The sequence below is a fragment of the Tigriopus californicus genome, chromosome 7 (genome assembly GCF_007210705.1).
Source record: "Tigriopus californicus strain San Diego chromosome 7, Tcal_SD_v2.1, whole genome shotgun sequence".
Taxonomy (NCBI): Eukaryota; Metazoa; Arthropoda; class Copepoda; order Harpacticoida; family Harpacticidae; genus Tigriopus; species Tigriopus californicus.
The window spans coordinates 4,222,866-4,241,542 of record NC_081446.1 but is presented as its reverse complement, the minus strand read 5'-3'; the positions used below and the strand labels follow the sequence as shown (position 1 = coordinate 4,241,542).

At 40.0% G+C, this 18,677-nt stretch overlaps 3 protein-coding genes across 3 annotated transcripts; 2 read left to right on the top strand and 1 right to left on the bottom strand.

The window, feature by feature from the left end:
• Positions 1–316: 316 nt before the first annotated feature.
• On the top strand, positions 317–10,823 carry LOC131884041 (nuclear receptor ROR-beta-like). Its single transcript, XM_059231676.1, has 2 exons — positions 317–2,143; positions 10,256–10,823. The coding sequence occupies exons 1-2, from the start codon at positions 478–480 to the stop codon at positions 10,705–10,707; spliced, it is 2,118 nt and encodes a 705-aa protein (XP_059087659.1). The 5' UTR covers positions 317–477; the 3' UTR covers positions 10,708–10,823.
• Positions 10,824–15,753: 4,930 nt separating this feature from the next.
• Positions 15,754–17,252, top strand: LOC131883829 (programmed cell death protein 5-like). Its single transcript, XM_059231408.1, has 3 exons — positions 15,754–15,951; positions 16,730–16,832; positions 16,902–17,252. Exons 1-3 carry the CDS (start codon positions 15,868–15,870, stop codon positions 17,108–17,110), a joined length of 396 nt encoding a protein of 131 aa, XP_059087391.1. The 5' UTR covers positions 15,754–15,867; the 3' UTR covers positions 17,111–17,252.
• Positions 17,195–17,941, bottom strand: LOC131883828 (perlucin-like protein). Its single transcript, XM_059231407.1, has 2 exons — positions 17,618–17,941; positions 17,195–17,536 (listed from the first exon to the last, which is right to left on the bottom strand). Exons 1-2 carry the CDS (start codon positions 17,877–17,879, stop codon positions 17,289–17,291), a joined length of 510 nt encoding a protein of 169 aa, XP_059087390.1. The 5' UTR covers positions 17,880–17,941; the 3' UTR covers positions 17,195–17,288.
• Positions 17,942–18,677: the final 736 nt, after the last annotated feature.

Sequence of the window (18,677 nt, the reverse complement as noted above, 5' to 3'; positions counted from 1 at the left end):
CTCCAATGTATTATCTGAGAGACTGACATAATCCGAAAGCCAAAGCTCTCGAACTAAAAGGCATGTCCTTTGGTTATTGAATTACATTCATGTATTTGGCGCAAACAAACTGGTTTTAGGGCTATCACCATAAGAAAAAGTAACACAACTTGGCGACAGTTCGGAGATGTCATTCTGCTCTTTGGTTTGCGGCTACCGTTCGCCTTGAGGGAAGTAAGGGAAAACCTGGGATGACAATGTGCCTTGACGAAGGCTCAAGGTAAGGTGTCCTTCTGATCAACCTTGGCCAGGTTGCTTGGAAGAGCAACCGAAATGAAAGAGAGGAAGAGAAGAACTGAAGCGCTCTCAGCTTGTGACACAACAGGAGAGGCGCTCCAACAAAGTAGTTGGGATTCGGAACAACATCGGTTAGGTTGGAACTGTATCCTGGGAGCTTAAAGCAGTCAAGTCATCTTGTTCGTTGGGTCACAAATCGACATGAGTTGTGATAAAGGCACCACCATGAGGCAATGCTTGGTGTGTTTGGATTACACCAAGCGAAGTCACTTGAACTATGGAGCTGATGCGTGCTTCAGTTGTCGAGCCTTCTTCCGTCGAGCGCACCAAAAATGTCCAAAGTCCATACCCAATTTTCAGTGTAAGAATGGAAACCAGTGCAACGTGAATGCCAAAAACCGTCGACGATGTCAGAAATGTCGGTATGACCGGTGTCTCCAGTATGGCATGAAGCCCGAATGTGTCTTGGATGATGGACAACGTCGGTCCCGATTTCGAAAGCCCTTCGTGCGCAAGACCTCCAATAGTTGTTCCGATCAATCTCGAGGATTGGACAGATATGCAAAGTGTTTGGATTCTATTGATGAGAGCGAGGTTCAAAACGAGAGTGAGATTCGGAACGAAACTCAAGAGATGGACGAGTACCTGAATGGGAATGAAGATAGCATTTTTGAGCCGGATGTGGAAGATGCTCAATCCCCTCGTTACCAACCCCCTTTGGATTCGACCATGGACCTCATTCAGCCGTGGGAGGTTGAAAAAGGAAAGAAGATCGAAGGGGTTGAGGATGTTATCGAGCTAATCAACTTGTGTAAGGAGAACACGCTTACCAATGACTACTCTCAGTGGTCTAGAATGGATATTAATGCGGATAGGATCTCTCACTTGAAGATGATTTGGACGAACAATTTCTCTTATCTATCCTATGACTATTGGTTCATCTATGCCATGGTATCTTTCCATCATGGAGGACCAACGCCTTCAGTGCAAGCTTTGAAACAGTACCTTCTGACCCTCCGGGATTTCTTTTGGCACTTGGCTGGATGCTTCCAAACCTTTGGCATTCCCCTCAGAGATCTCAATGTTTTGGTGGAAAGAAACACACCGTTATTTATTCACCTCGTATTGGGCAAATACGCTTCATCTGCTTCGGGCAGACACCAATTGCAGTGGCTCCTCATGCTAAAACTACCTCACTACCTCCAAATCCCTGTGGCAAATTGTTCCAAATTAGAGCCTCATTTTCAAGCTCTCCTGGGTCATCATTTAGAGGAATATATACGGTTCTCTAGCAAACTCAGTGAAGGTCAGGTGGATCTTCCAGACTTGGCCCTGATTTCGGTCCTGATCTTACTCAAAACAGACCCTAACACTTGCCTTGATCAACCGGACAAAGTGAAGATCCAATTCAAGGCCCTGTTACATCACATCGAAACGAGTCCCAACTCCTCTAGCTCTACCAAAAGTGATATCTTGCACACCCTGCACACAGTTCAAACCATGGCAAATAAGTTTCTACTTCATAGCTCAACAGGTTGTTACTGGCGATATCAAATGACGGTGCCCTACTCGAACGAAGAAGAAAATTGGACTGTCCGACAATTTCAACTTTTCGACCAGACATTCCGACAGATTTCGTTTGGCGAGGACCTGGTCAAAGAATTCATCATGTTCGCTTTTGACGTTCCAGTGTCCCAACGCTTTCTACCCGAGAGTTTCAAGATTTGCACTCAACGTTTTCATGACATATTTCTGTTGCACGAGGAAAGTGCTCGTCTCACACGTCTGGACCGCAAAATCATGTGGAATCAGAACCTCCTCTTGGCTGTGGCTGTATGGGTGACCAAATGTGAAAGCTATGAAACAGGTGAGCTATAGTACCACTAAGTACATGATTAGAAGCCAATTTTGAATGCCCGGCATGCTTAATGCCCAAGAGCGCACCGCTACATTCCCTTAAGTACGGGTCAGTGGGATATTGTTAAGGTTTCAAGCTCAATCAATTCCAACTTAAAATAACCTAGATAACAAAAAATCGATGAACTGATTACTTTCATATCCAGGCAGAACTCCGATTCGTGTTTTAAATGAAGCTGAATAAGCGCCTCTCGGCCTTATTGGCTTTTCAACGCCATCGAGGCGATCGTGGAACGAGTTTGGCGTCTAATAACAGGCAATTTGAACGCGTCGATCGATTGAAATAATAGTTTCGGCGGTCTCATGTCGTTAAAGGTGTACTGTGCTTTTTTATTTTTATTGATCGATTGATTGCTGATCGATTCTAATATAGACATTTATTTGTCATTTTTGGTCTTGCTTTAGCTTTTAGTCGTTTCCCTTACTCGCTTATGGGAGTTAAAAGAGCAAATGGGCCTAGCCGCCGAAGAAAGGGTCACACGCAGTTCACCCCTCCAATAACTGGGCGGCATCTATTAAGTGACGCACGCAAATCAAAGCCTAAATAAGTAGTCATGGGTCACCTTAAAAAGCGACACACCAAAATTATCAATTGGCGCACCCGAGATAAATCACAGAAAGTCGTCATCTCACACGGTGAAAAGCAAGGAATATTCTATTTTGGTAACCCCAGGAACCTATGACACAAGTATTTCGTAATAAATTTTATTGCTATATTTCTGTGGGAAAAATACAAATTTGTAGTCACCTATTTTTGTGCGCCATGTTTGACACATTGTTCTTATTTCTTCCCACGTTTAGTGACTATCCCGGGGAAAAAAAGTCCGATTGGTTACACGGACTACCCACTTTTTAATAAGGCTATTAGGAGACCAATACATCCATTCTCGTTCTCTCCTGATCTCATCAAACACATTGGGCCAGAATCTAGGTGGTTTGAAAAGGTTGATGTTGTATACCATGACACATAAGTCCATTCCGGTCGCCATTTGTATTGTCGTTAAACTGGTAATTATAGTGATTCATCCAATCTCAATTAGAAAACCTGCACGGTGGTCTTGGACTATTGTTACTCAAGAAGCATCTCTTATTCCGACCATTTTGAAATAGTTCGTTAAGTTATTATTTCGATTTAATTTCCCTCGATCACCAATTTCCCTTCGTCGTCAATGTCTATGTTTTTGCACAAATTTTAACCCGCTCCACGTCGAGTGGAATTGGCTGACTTTTGATTGCTTGCTGCCGTTTTATTGTTATTTAAGAGAAAGTGAAAGTAGTCTGGGAGCTCCCCCAGACAAAATACTTTCGATGACGTATGGTTAAAATTGATGTAATATTTTTTCAATGCCCAGACTTAACCTACATCTAAGCTCCTCCAGAGAAAGCTCGAAAAGACGTCGCAAATTTGAAGGCGGAAAAACTCCAAAACTTGTAGGGGAACATACCAAAAACAGTAACCAAAAACATTGAGAAGACATGCGTCTCTATGTCTTAAAATAAGGAATTATTTGTAGATCTATTGTGCTTGTATATATTATCAGAAAAACAACCTGAACGAATTTCTGTGTCAGGGTGTAGATGGGTACTATCAGGTTTTCCTCCGCTATGAGAGTTCCTTTTTGACAAACATTTTTGATCTAAGAGGAAATCATCATTCCAAAGTTGCTCCGATGGAGCTCAACTTCAAATCTGAAGAATTTGGCCTTCAAACGGATCAGGCTGTGCAGGGTTTGGAGTGGCTCCTCAAGATCATTGATGACAGAGTCAGATCAGGCATCTTTTTCAGACATATTTTTCAAACGTCTAAGCGTCCTCTTGGAGTGATGCAGGCAAACTGGTATCAATCTGTCACTTCCCAAGTTAGCAATGGGGCAAACTGTAAGATTTGCCGCTTTATTGTGGCCTTAGAGGATGTCAAACCGGAGCCATTGATGAATTTCCAACACCAATTAACAGCATTCCTTTTAATTCGCTCATGGGCCTTGTCGAGCCCTCTTTCTCCTAGATTTGTCTCATGCAACGGTGAAGTTGAAAGAGCTAACGTAAAAGAAAGACGTCTTCGTCGTGGCTGGATATCCACCATAGCAAATGTCAACCTCGATCAAAAGATTGGCTTTGCTTTCCTGTATTTGCGAAAGCTTTTGATCCCACTTTAAAAACAGAGCTTTAGACGGATGCGTCAAGGCTACATGGCCTTGACCATAATTTGATCCAGCGTGACTTCAGAGTTCAACCACGACTAATTCAATATGGGTCGAGGCTTTCTGCGGTGCAGAATTTTTTTGACATAATCAAGTTAGAGTGCTCTGCTATCCAATGCGCTTTTGAGAAATGTTACTGCTACTTACGAGGCCTTCGAGGATTCAAAGTCATAATAGACCACCGACCTTTCATTGGGATTTTTCAAAAAAAAGAGTGGCAGCTTTAACAAACTACAGACTCCAACAGATCAAAGAAAGCTCAAAAGCATATAATCTCGAAGTAGAGTGATCTCCAGGAAAACCACAATATATCGCTTTAAACCATGCTCCCTTTTTCTGGTCACATAACGATTTGAACAACCAGGTCCGGATTGTTGACATCTCTGATCCCTCTTTGGAGCTAATGACAGAAAGTTCTCTTCGAGAATGTATTGAAACCAACACCATTGAGAAGCTCCCTGTCTATTTGTCAAGACAGATTCCTCTTATGGATGGATTGACATATCGCCGCGTATCGCCGGCTGTATTGTCGGCATTGCGCACGATATCTTCCATCGCAACCTTTAGAAGAGATTCAACTTGAAACCGTTGAAAATACAAAGCAAAAAGTGTCTACCAATTTGAAATGGATGGCACTCATTATCTTCTTCCTGTTGACCGCTTCAGTGGATATTCATTAATTCCTCGACTAAACCACTTTACTGCCACTGTCGTTTGCCAGGTCATGCTGGAATGGTTCTACAAACATGGATTCCCATACGCTTGAAAAGCGACAACAGCTCTCAATTTCTCTGCGAGTTTGGAGAGTTTGGTAACTCTAATGGAATTCGTCACTTAACTTCTTCTCCATATTATCCTCAAATGAATAGATTAGCACAAGCAGCGGTTAAATTGGTGACACTATTTTTTGACAACTTCTTTGCCGCCGCTAGCAATGGAATACCCACCACTTCAAGATGATAAGATTACATATCTTATTTAGCTTTATATTCATATAATGTCTGACCTATCAGAGTATCAGATTTGATGCATCTGGCTAGTCCTTGATCAGAAGTTTGTCCAAATCTGACACTAAAAAGATGCTCCAGGATCAAGTCCTACATACTCCTTGCGAATATTTGAGGGAAGCAAATTGAACAATGAAGGAGCCAGAGAAAGGGTGCTTGCTTATCGTTCATAGTTAATCCAGCCACACAATACGTATCATGGTTCTATACCACCTCGAAAGTTTTCGAATTCAGATTGGATTAAGCACTCTTATCAAGTTCAACACGAGTGCAAATTGCATTCGGGATCGGGAAGAATTAACTTGGCACAGTGCACTTATGGTTGCCTTTAATTTACTTATTCATTATCATGCTTACTTGACCGTTCTGGTTCACTATACTAACTAGAATTGATATTCCAAAGTGGTAGTCTATTAGAAATCAATAATAGGTATTTATTCGATGCAGGTTTTCTTTTAAAGTCCATGAAAATGAGACTTGAATGAACTTTATATGAGCTTTTGGCGTGTTCAAACAAGAGGGTTTGAAAAGGCAAACAAGTTGAAGGTGTTGATCAAGTCACCAAGTTAACTCTTGAACTCCAAGCTTGACTGAAACTCATGTAAGGAAAGTGGTGTCCATTGAACACATAGTTTTGTTTTGTGATAATTGGTTTTCAAGGCATAACTCTGATCCTTGGAAATCTGCTTTCTGTTAACTAGGAACGGAAAACTTACTTTCCAGCCACCCTTGAACAGACAATCATGAAATAGAGTTTCCAACAGAGGCGTTTGGTTTCTTTTGTGTTGATGAGTATCAAAATCATAACCAGGAAAACCGGTGTTCATCAAAGAAATTGGACCAGACACACTCAACCAATATTGGCTTGTATATCGATTTAGGTTGAAACCGAGACTAAAAAGTCCAAGGCATGTGTGTGCCTTAAAGTAAGGAGCTACTAGAGACTAGAGTGACTTACTAACCCCAGGGACGAGTTTTTTAGAAGCGTTACCCTCGAGTTTAGAGCTAGGACGGTATCCACCATGAAAGTTTGCTCACCGTAATGGTGAGCGTATGCTCGTTCTGGGTAACGTCCAAGCCCTAACTCCACGGTTAGAGCGTTTAAAGAACGGGCCTCAGTCCTGTTTACCTTTTCGAAACAGAGAGCTTGGATTCAGGGACGCGCGAGGTTTGGCCAGTTCCACTTCTTGGTCGAGTAAACGACCCGAGGCCTGTTTTTTCAAACCTTATACCTCGGAGTTAGGGGCTTAGACGTTAACCGGAATGAAAATACAGTGGCGAAAGTGTTTAGCAGATGTTCATTCTGGGTAACGTCCAAGCCTTGACTCAGAGGTAGGAAAGTTTAACAAACTCGCCTCAGAAGAATTAAAAAGCTCCTTGCATCTTGAATTGATGCAATCTATGAAGAAAAGTGCTGTTTTTTATTAACTTGCAGATACTACTCACTATTTCCTTTGAGACACGCAATTCAACTGATTCATGCATAGTGGCATGTTACATTGTTTCAATTGTTTTATTACCAAGGTTTGAACTTTTACTTTTCAGAAAAAGTGACGCGTTACCGTTACCATTACTGATTCCGGAGTCATTTGTTTCACGTCATATTTTACTAAACGCTAAAAAATTGCAGAAGCGTTTTTTTGCAGTTTTAGGTCCTCTTTTCTGAAATGTATCGGTAATGGTCAAGCGTTAAAATTTCTAAAAAGTAACAATAACGATAAAGCGTTACCTATATTTTTCAGAAAAAGTAACGCATTACCGTTCACTTTTGTAGAAAAAGAGGACCTAAAACTTTAGTAAATATGAAGTGAAACAAATGAAAATCTTTCGGTAACAGTTTTCAAGCCCTTTGTTAGTTCAAAGCAGTTGTTGCTTTACTCAAGCATCAGCGCTTTGTTGTGTTATACCGGGTGTCCCACTAAGATTGGCGGGATTGTTGTGTTCTATCTAATACTTGGCATAACTTTTGTGTTTTTGTCCATTTTGGCTTCTATTTTTTCGTGTTGCTTCTTTAGCTTACTCAATGAAAAGTTTGAAACACCATGAACCTCTTTAACTGCAACACAGTGCTCTAGGCGTGGTCAAACTCTCCGGCCCGGCAGACGTTCGGCAAAAAGGCCAGATCCAAGGTTTTCAAGTCTGTTGCAAATTGCGGACCACTCTTGTGAACACTTGGACGGGCCTAGCAAGCCAGTTAGTTGATACTAATTCATTTGTCTAGGGGCTTGAGGAGGGGCGCATGTTGACTATGCAAAGAATTCGGATTTGTAGCTGATGTGTGAGTAGGAGGGCAGTGGTTATACGGCTTGGGAATGGATAAAGCGATTTTTCCTTAACTTAATTGTTAACAGGGGCACTGTGCACTTCTCAGTGGTCTGTCCATCCCAAATTCTGAATGATGCGGCAACCATTGTTCAGTTTGATGTGGTAGATGCGGCAGCCTGTTGAAGGAACCTCTTAGGATTCAAGGAAATCTGCCACTTGCCCACAGTTGTGGTCCAGAGGGAGGGGTATCATTGACCAGGGTCAATCCCTTCGTTTGGTCCCATTGAAATTCTGTACAGATTTTAAGCATGCTTAAACCCGATTTATGGCCTGGCGCTGATGAGTTAGCTCAGCTCCTCGCCTGGCAAAGAGACAACGTATATATCTCTCAATATAGGTTTTAAAGAAAAAGTAAACAGCAAAGCATAGTCGTACATGCAATTTTTGCAATTTACTTTGTGCTCAAAAATGAGACAATCAGATCGAAATCTGATATTTTCTTCACAATCTAAGTGAGGTATTTTTTTGCTTTATCTGATTCAAAGACGAGTCTTTTTTGCAAGACCTTACTGTAGTAAAAGACTCGATTCTGGACTAGACGAGTCTGGCAAACAGTCCCTGACTGCTTCTCACGAGGGAGCCTTGCGTGAGAGGCTGGCTGGATAAAGGCAATTGAGTGGTCACTGGCATCCAAATCCTCACCTGCAGCCTTTACCAGGTCCATGACATCTGATGGAGGATCACATCCCAGGGTTTACTGAACCGCAAACGAGAGACGACTGAGGAAAAAGGCTTGTTGCAATTTGGTTTTTTGTTCCTTGGGATCGGCCAAAGCTTCCATGTGTCAAAGAAGAGCGGTGGGCCTCTGATCACCAAGCCCCAAGATTTCGAAAAGCTTACGGTATGATTGTCCCTCCGACTTTGAAAAGACCTCCAGCAAAACGTCCTTTAATCCGGAATGTTGATTTCCTGGGGTGGGTTGTGGGGGAAGTGCAGATAACACTTCCAGATTCTGTCAATTGGCCCAAGAGATTGGTAGAATTTGGTAATTTCAGGGGTCCCCTTGAGAGAAAATTCGGCCTTGGACCTCGGTGAACCAAGAATTAGGGCTGTTTTCCCAAAAGGTGGCAATTTGATGCTCACGGCCTTTGTCATTTCTTCGAAATTTTGCTTTGATTCCTTGATATCCATTTTCAAAAAATGTTCTTGACCACGGGGTCACCAGTTTAGCGTCTAGTAAGGTAGGGAGGCTAAGTTTATGTCGTCGATTTGTTTCTGAACCTCAAGACATGACGAACCAGTGAAAGATAATAGACCAATAGACAAAAAGAATTACACGGGCACAATTGGTGAACGCAATACTTCAGTTAGTCAAATTAGCAAGATGGTCGGTGACGACTGATTCCTTGTTGCCACAAGTATTTGCATTTTGCCCTGATCCCTTACGAAAGCAAAAAATGATGCATATGTTATGGATATAAGTGAAATGATTCACGCTTTCTGTCACAATCATTTAAATATTCACTTACAAAACCTATAATAACTTCAGATTCAGGAGGCTTTGATCCTTTATTAGGACAATAAGAACATAATGTATTAACAGAGTATATTAATAGCAAGTGTTTAATTGTCTTACCCTCAGACTTTGTCCGGGTGTGTCGTGAGATATGATTTGTATAGGATTACTAGGGATGTGAAATGTGCAGAATGAGGGATTTGATCAACACAGAAGTATGTAGGATGTTATTTGATTGGATCATGGTTGTATCAGAACCTTTAATGCCTTAAGTGTCCCCAAACTACCCGTTTCGCATTGCCGAATAAATGGTCAAACTAGTAATTGACCTTGATCAATTCGATTTATTCAATGAACTTCTTTACTAAATATTTTAATGTTTTAAGTTCATGTTTCAATTTTTTCTGCCTTTTATTTAGAAAACATGACCTTGCATCGACACGAACTCAATTTAAAGACTGACTATACTTATAAAGTGAGCCCTTGCTAACTTTGATTGCTTCTCAATCACTGGAGTGATGGTTAAGTTCTGATTTCAATAAATGGAACGGACCGTTTTAACAAGTTTCCAAGTAAGTGCTAACTAAGTGTGCTCCCAGTTTTCATTCATTAGGTTTTTTGTAATGTTTTCAGGCATGTATTTTTTTGTTAGAATTCGATAAACCAATAAAACCGAAGTTGTTCCTTATGATTTTTGTAGCAAGAAAATGCCATAATGTATTTGGGTATTTCTCTGGAAACTTAATAGGCTTTATGACCACTGTATACAGCAAAAGATTAACATCAATTGCTCCATGATTTTTTATTCCAAGTATTGAGTTCTAGATTGGTTTTCGGTCGCCCAGTTCATTTCAAGTTTAGGCTTTGTTGGTCTTTTAATGGTCTAATGAATAATGATCCCGAGAGTGACTTTATAAATGATTATGAATAAATTATTCTTTGAGGAAACCTTCCCGCTTGAGAGGAGTGGAGAAAAAATAGCAACATTTTATGACGTCAAATGAAGCCCGCATATGTACTCTTTTCAAATTGTCTTGTTTCACGTTTGACTTTCTTATATTTCTCATTTTCAGGAATTGATCAACTGAAATTCAATCTGGGTTGTTCCGACACAACGGTCTACAATGAAAATTATGGTTCATTTTTGGAGCAAAAGTCAATCAAGAAATTCACGATGCTTGATATCAACTGGTACACCGCATTAATGTCTCGAGAAGTTTGCGAGAGGTTCTCGGCCTTGGTTAAACACCTCTCCAAATGTGTCGAGGATACTGACAATTACAAGCTGCTCTGTCTCATTTGCATCCTCACCCCTGACAATATGGAGTTCACGTCATCAATGCAGAGACTCCAAGCTCAATACATTAACTTGCTCAAACGTCGGATCAAGGTTCAGTGTGACCAACGGAATCTGAATGGTTGCTCCGAAGCCAACCACCCTTTTGCCGATTTCAATACCGCTATGGCCAATGTGAAAGAATTGGCCGCAATCATTAAAACTTTTAACAAGATGACTTCAGAGTGATTGAGTAAAAAAAGATACCGGCACATATTCCAATCATTCACCCAAAAGAATTATTCTTCGATTATTGATGTTGTGATACATTCTCTTATAAGATGAATGGAAATTAAACCTGAATTCGTCTAAAACGTTCCTCTCTTAGTTAAATACTTTAGTTGTAATGTAACTCTTACAAGGTAATGATTCACTCCCAGCAGTATGGCTGAAAGAGCCGGTTATTTCTTACAAATCAAGCTGCTACCCATGATAATGATAATATTTACTGTACACAGAGACATACTCAAGGTACAAAAATAAGATTGCACAATCACTCGAAAGTAAATCTGATCAGAAATCGAGTTTGAATTTGCTTATCGATGATACCCAAGTATTGAAGGTTAGTCTGGAATGGTTTGAAGGAAGGTGGCAGTATGATTTATTTAGCAGTCGCTTTCTTGTTGTAGTTCTAATGGGGTTGGGTACATGTAACACGTTCATTGTCTCGTTCGACGAAATCAATGTCCGTTCTATGGGACAGCTCCAGGGCATTAGTCGTTCCTCAATAAAAGGAACGATTCGTTACACAACCATTACTCGAAAAAAAAAATGTAATGGCGTTACTCGTTACAATTACTTTTACTAAAATTTTAGATTACCAATAAAGGTTGAACACGTAAAAAATCCGGACACTGAGAAGCATGTTATATTGCTTGTAATTGACAAGAAAAATACCTCGATGCAGTTTTGAAATATCGTTTTGTTTTTGGGGAAAATGTCTTAACTTATAAAAAATAATTCTTTCAGGAGTTGAGACACTGGAGGCTTTAAAAGAACATCGCCAGAATTTCAGCCTGCACGAATTCCTTAAAAATAAGGATGTCAGTGTAAGAACCTTGTGAAAAGTTGGATTTGACAAAATCGACATTATCAAACGTACATTAACGCTTCAATAACAACCCTGAGCGTACAAAGAAAGCCTGGAAATGATAAAAATGCATATTGATAAGATCTCAAATGTGATGCAAAAGTTATTCAATATTTTCAAAAATTTCAATTTTGAAGCACAGATGTGGCAATGAAGGTCAGAAAATCTCAATCTTATGTCCAAAAGGTCAAAGAAAGGTCAGAGTTAAGGTCCTAGAAGGCTAGGCTGGACTAGATCGCAACAGTCAACACAATTTAATGTAGAGACATTGTTTTGGCTTTAATTGGCAAGTTGTCACTAAGTTAAGGCCAGAATGACATAGTATTAACAAGACAAAATAAGTATTGATTGTAGTACTGAAGGAATGGAACCAAGAAATTTGTTCAATTGATGAAAATCCGTCATTTTCGCAGGAGTTCTGAAGAAAATCAAACTTGACCATCAAAATCAAAGACCAATGGAACATTAAATAGCAGTAGGCATTCGGGAAGATCGATTCTTCTCTCATGCAAAAGCTGATGGCTAGGATCAGAAGGAAAGTAAGTTTTCTGGCCTTTTAAGATGAATAAAACTTTTTTTTGATTATTTCATGATAAGAATTATCCTTTTGTGTGATTATCTATTAATCTATTAATGAAGGTTCTAAAAAACTGCAACGGCTGAGAAAGTAACCATTTTTGATGTCCGGATTTTTACTTGTTCAACCTTCAGTTTACAGTTTACCCCATCAAGACCATTCTCCTCAATAGAAATTGAACAACATTTGAAGATTTCGTGTTAAAATTTTTCAATAATGAGCCTTGTCATTTCATCTTGACATAGATGTTCAAGATGTATCGCATCATAATGCTTAGAGGAGTCAAGATTGGGAGCCTGGAGGGGATAATGATTGTTGAAGGTTTAAAACAATGTTGCAAAAGTCATCATCGAAAAACAGCATTAGACATTGTCAAATCGGTAAAGCTTCGCTGTAAGAAGTCCATCCCTTAAGTCGTGGAAATTTGATGCATCATATTCAAGCCAAGGAGATATTTTTTTGCTTGACATTTAGTACTGAATCAGATGTTCAGTCGAATGGAATTTCAGATTAAAAACCAAGACCACCCTCAGAGTAATTAAGAGCAAGCACAATTTCCAACCCTGACTTTCATTGATCAGAATATGCTGGATGGAATTAGTAAAAAATGGCAATTTCTGTTGAGCCTGAAGGTTCCCCAGCTGACACGAGAGAAACAAAAATTAAAGACCATTCTGGAAGCTCAAAAAGGAACGAATAACGAGTAATTCTTTTAGATTTTGAGTCGTTACAATCACACAATTTTAAAATGTACTGTAATGCAATTACAGTTCCTTTTTCGAAAAAAAGGAACGAATTACTGTAATTTCGTTACTAATTCCCTGGACAGCTGATGGATACATTTAAAAGCATGTGATATGACGTACCGTTCGTTTCTCTTGTGCACACTACGTATACAGATGTAGATGTTGAAGTCGAACCCTTTTGGAGAGTTTAGACATTCCTGCGATTTATCGAGTGAAGCGCCGGAGTATCCTCTCCATTTTGTTCAATTCGCCAATAAGGTATGGACTCCAAATTAATGAGGCAGAGTCAAGATGGGGTTGTATAATGGATTGGTAGATGGTATCCCAAGTCTTGAAAGTGTGTAAGGCCCAGCCTGCCATCTGACCAGCTTTAATTACCTTCTAGCTGAGTTGAATATTGAATTATCCATCATCCTGAAGAGTGACACCAAGGTCTTTGACGCAAGAGAAAACTTCAATCTCAGCTCCCTCATTATCTAGGTTATGTGGAGGGAAAGTCGATGAGCCATAGGACATGATCTGGAACTCCATTTAGTTTCATATTGCTCTCGTCGACCCATTTGTATACATTATAAAGATCCTCTTGGAGAAGGGAGCAATCTTGGCTATTATATAGCATTTTAGTTTCTGGGGAGGAGTTGAATCGTGTTTTGCGGGACTGTTGCTCAAGGATCTCCGCTATAGGGAATGTAATCGCCAGTACTATTAAAATGAAATCTTTTATATCGCCTATTTTTTTACCTTTTAACCTTTATATGATAATTGGTCTACCAACGAATTTGAGTTGGCAGACCGAGCTAGTTCCTGAATTTAGGGTTGATCTGGAATGCTCGTTAAAAATGTGTCCAAGTCTGACTTAAAAGATGCTACCAGATCAGCAACGCTCACGTATTCCCTACGAGTATTAGAAGGCAGCACATTGAACAATGCAAAAAAAAGCATTCTTACAATTTATCCAAAAACTTTCCCTCTAACAATGGAAAAAATAGTGCAAGAACAAATTATTTTCCTTGTGCTTCCACATTTCGGGTCGATTGAAAACTGAGTATGATCTAATAGAGTTTTAGAGTTTCATGGTTACCCTGAAGTCGTTTTTTCAACGCTCTTACCTCGGCGCTCGGACGTCACTCAGTATGAATATGTTTGAGCGGATGCTAATTCTGGGGGACGTCCAAGACTTAACTCAGATGTACGACGGTTTAAAAAAAACTCTGGTTTATCACAAAATGAGGTCAAAAATTGGGCCAAAATGTCAAAAGAAATGTTTTTTTCGGCAATGAGTAGACAATTTATTATTGTCAAAAAAGTACCGTTGACCAGTTTATTGTAGTGCTTTGTAAGGAAGAAGAATGGTCATGAGAGAGACGGCCAAGATATGCTTTATCCGTTTTGTGTCATTGAACAAGTTTATCATATAAAGCCTTTTCATATTTTCATGCATATTTTGTTTTTGAACGAAGCTAGCGAATCAAAAGCGCCATTTTTCTTGCTGCTAATGGAGAAAGTGTTGCTGATAGTCTCAAAGGCAGACCACAAAAAAAACAAGAATTTTTGCATTGTCAAAAATGCAATGCTTCTTCTCCCCAAATGTTCTGGGTCAATCACTGGTGGCGGGCGAGTCATCTTTTGGTAAGAGATAGTATGTAGCGGTAATTGCAATTACAAAAAATGAGTGAGGTCCCAGGTTCGACTCCTGTCGCGCTTACTCATGAACATTTTTAGAAACTAACCACAAGCACAGGCGAAGAGCCAGATTGATTTCAAAGCAAAACAGTAAATGAACGATATGATGATGATACTGCTGTTGTTTCTCTTAAGTTCCCTAAAGCAGACTTTGGACCCAAACTAAGCCATGTTCATTTATTTGACTACATCTTTTGACTGTATCTTAAACTCACGAGGGAGAAAGTGAATAGGTCAGGAGATAGCTGATTTTCTCGCTCATCGAGAGTCCATTTTCCGGTTGTCAACGGAGTAACCAATGGACAAGGCTGGAGCCTCTACCGTCAGTGACTACATACACACAAATAGTCTTTAAATGTCACCCATATGTACTTAAATGTCGTTTATTGCTTGGCTGGCTTGCAGTGTCATCTTTTCGTTGATGCTTTGTGATCCAACCTAGTAGCTCTATTATAGTGGCTCTAATCCAACCATGACTCATCCATCATTGACAAGGATGCAAACAGGACATGTTGGAAATATTGTGTAATTTATGAATGTTTATCATACCCTTTATCATACCCTTTAACAATCATTCTCTTTTTCAGTCTTTGACAAACTTGTCCTCAATATTTGAGGACATATTATTCAGTGTTAACAATGAGTAAATGTAAGTTTTTCAAACAGACTTTAAAATATGAAATCCCTTGCGTAACCTTTTCACCTTTTCACTCACGCAACATCAGACATTGGTGCGTAAGGTTCCTTTTTAAAACGAACTATTCACAGTAAGAAAACAAGATAATCCTTTTTTCGCTCGTCACACGTTATAAACAAAAGTAGCACGTTATCGATACGACAGTGAATATTCTGAAAGAAGAAAAAAAAAGCATCTTTATTTGCGAGTAACACGCCACTCCTTGCATTGATAGCAAAACGCAACCTCCAAAATCTTCTCTAGAATCTTCCAAATCCCCTGGACAGACAAGATTGGGCCCATATTTCAAAGTCCACAATCGTAATAACGCAAAATTCAAGTCACAAATTTTCATCTTGAATCATTTCGTTTTGAATACAATCCCAAACATTCGATCACAATCACTCAATGTTTCAAAAAAACACCCGAGTTTTCCCTGAACTGGCTGTGCTCGACTAATCTCTGACCCTGAAGGTGAATCGCAGGGCCAAACAAATTGTCGGGAAGTCGCCAAGCACAACATTTGCTCTGCTACATCAAGAAGACTTTCGATTCGAGATCCCTCCTCATCAATACCATGGAAGAAGACGATTTGGCTGCCATCCGAGCCCGCCGAATGGCTGAACTACAAGGTGGAAGGCCGGGGGGTGGACCTGGAAATGTACGTGAGCATGACGAGAACCTTCATGTGTTTCAACCCAATGCTTCTTACGCATGCATGACTGTCTATGCAATGAAGTTTTTTGTCATGGAATAAGTTGTAGACGTTGTGCTCAATTGATTAGTTGAAGATTTTCCTATTTAGATAGAACTAAACTAATCGAAGAGACATTAGGGGTGAGGACTAATTTAAAACTTCCGCCACAGCTGATTAACTTGCACTTTACAAAGCAAAGATAAAAGTCGTTACTATTTATTAAAAAAATGACAATTGATCTGTACCAGCAATATTTTGAAATCAAGCCATGCGTCGTATATGTAGCAGTTCTGGTCTCGCTTTCTCTATCTCTGCCTTTCTCTCTCCTAATCTTGATCTTGAATAGAACGGACGTGAAGATATAACCCTCCGTGTATATTGGATTAGGGGTGTGTCCTTTGGGACATAACACAACTTAACAGATGATTGTAAATGCTTAGGACTCCAGTTTGCTTTGGTCGTGATATTTGTGTCCATTCTTCCTTTGTAGAAAGCAACACCCAAACCCAAAATTAGGGCGGCAAATTTGATTTTTCGCCACTTTTCTTTCACTAAATCTTATCAATTTCTTCTTGTGGTCCCCTAAACACAACATTAAAGGTTTCATTCGTAATTCACTAAGGTAATCCCAAGTGATTGATGGAGAGTAAAGGATTCATTAATGATCTGGATTAACAAAGATGAGTTTTAAAACGAAAGTAAGAGCACATTGTTTTAAAATTGTATTTTTCGATGTTTTCAGGCCCAAGCCCAACAACAAGCAGCCCAGGAGAAGCAAGAACAAATGAAAGATATGAAAAATTCCATATTGTCCCAAGTTCTATCGCAAGAAGCCAGAGCCAGATGTAAGAAGACCCTGATCAACTTGCTTTGCCTCTCTTTTCAACACTTATTTGTTCGTTTTATTTCATCAGTGAACACCATTATGTTGGCCAAACCTTCCAAAGGAGCCCAAATTGAAGCCTCGATTGTACGCATGGCTCAGACCGGCCAAGTATCCGGCAAAATGTCGGAACAGGATCTGATCGGATTGCTGGAACAGTTCTCGGAACACATTGCTTCCCAAAAGACCACCGTCAAATTTGACCGACGAAGAGCGGCCTTGGATTCCGATTCGGATTGATCCCAACGGTTAAAAAACCGAGTGCCTATCTACGCTATGATTGAATCTAAACCCGTTTCAAATGCAAGGAATGCTAACAGAAAGTGTTGGGAGGATGAAAACTAATCGTCAATATATTCATGAAAACGTGAAGTGAAAGCTTGACAGTCCCTATGATTCTCTCTTTTGGAATGGATTTTCAATACATTTTTCGACCTTGATAGTAGTTGGCTTCGCACAAAGGATGAGCGCTCCATTCTGTGCACTTAATATCCGTCCATCCGAAGTCGTATCCATAGCCAGAAAACATCATCACACACGATTGTGGGATGCCTCCATCGGGCTCGTTTGCCGCCCAATTCGTGTAGGAGACCTCGTTGCCAGAATACATCCACCTATAATTGCCGTCATGGCCAATGTCCGTGAGTCCAATCCAGAAGTCCTCGCCTGAGAAAGTACCAAAAACCATGAGGTTTACATTATTCGATCAGCTTCGCTTATTTGCAATCAATGCCTTGGCAAACCTACCAATGATCCTGGCAATGGATGTGAGACCGTTCTGCTCATCTTGAGTCTCGATCTCTACCAAATGACCGCCGAGTTTCTGACAATTCCGAGCAGCTTGAAGCCAGTCCAAGCTCCAATTCAAGTCAAAGAGATAGCAACCATATCCGGGGAGCTCGATCCAACCTGGTTGACATTCACTTCGAGCCTCAAGCTCCACCAAAGTCAATGGTTGAGCATGAGATAGGGCCAGAAGGAGCAAAAGGGAATGGCAAATGGAGTTCATTGTTGCGACGGTCACTCAATGGGCAGGTCAGCAATGTGTACTTGCTGTTATAAACACATGTTATTTATAAGTTCTCATCAAACAAGCATAGCAATGATAATCGTAGATTAGCGGCAGGTGAAACAGTTCAAAGTAGGTCAATACAGGCGGGAATCCATGAGACATTGTACACGCAATGTTAATTGGTGACGGGAGAGCTGACATAGAGGGTCAAAAAGGGGGATTGTCATTGAGGGTCAAACGAAGCAGAGCTTGGGAACGATTTAAGTACACATGAAAACTTGCGCAACCAAAGTTGAGCGGTGATTATCATCATTAATACGGTCGGCTCCATCATTCATTTGACGGAAAAAGTCTGAGCTGCATGGTTATTACGAGGTGATTTTCTGTTCGAATCTATCATTTAGTCATCACAGAAGTCATAAAAATTCAATGAGCATGTACGGCACTTCTCGAAAAAAAAGTGTGGCATGATATATCTACTACGGATTTTTGTGATCATGAACCCCATTACAGTTTAGCGACGAGTTAAAATCCAATATTGAAAGGGTTCATCTTGGAGAATTCATTGTTTTCTCAGTTTACAAACTTCTACCTTAAATCTGTCAGTTACTACATACGGTGGTACCCACAATAATGATAAAGTTTTTGTGCAAATGTCAAGACTTCTAATAACGATTTTCGTTGTTATTGGAACACAAAAGAACAACTTTTGTAAAACAAAAAATCCTGGATTTTAGCTCAGATTAGAATATTAATCCACTTAAAACCTAAAAAGAGTTATTTGTTTTAAAAATG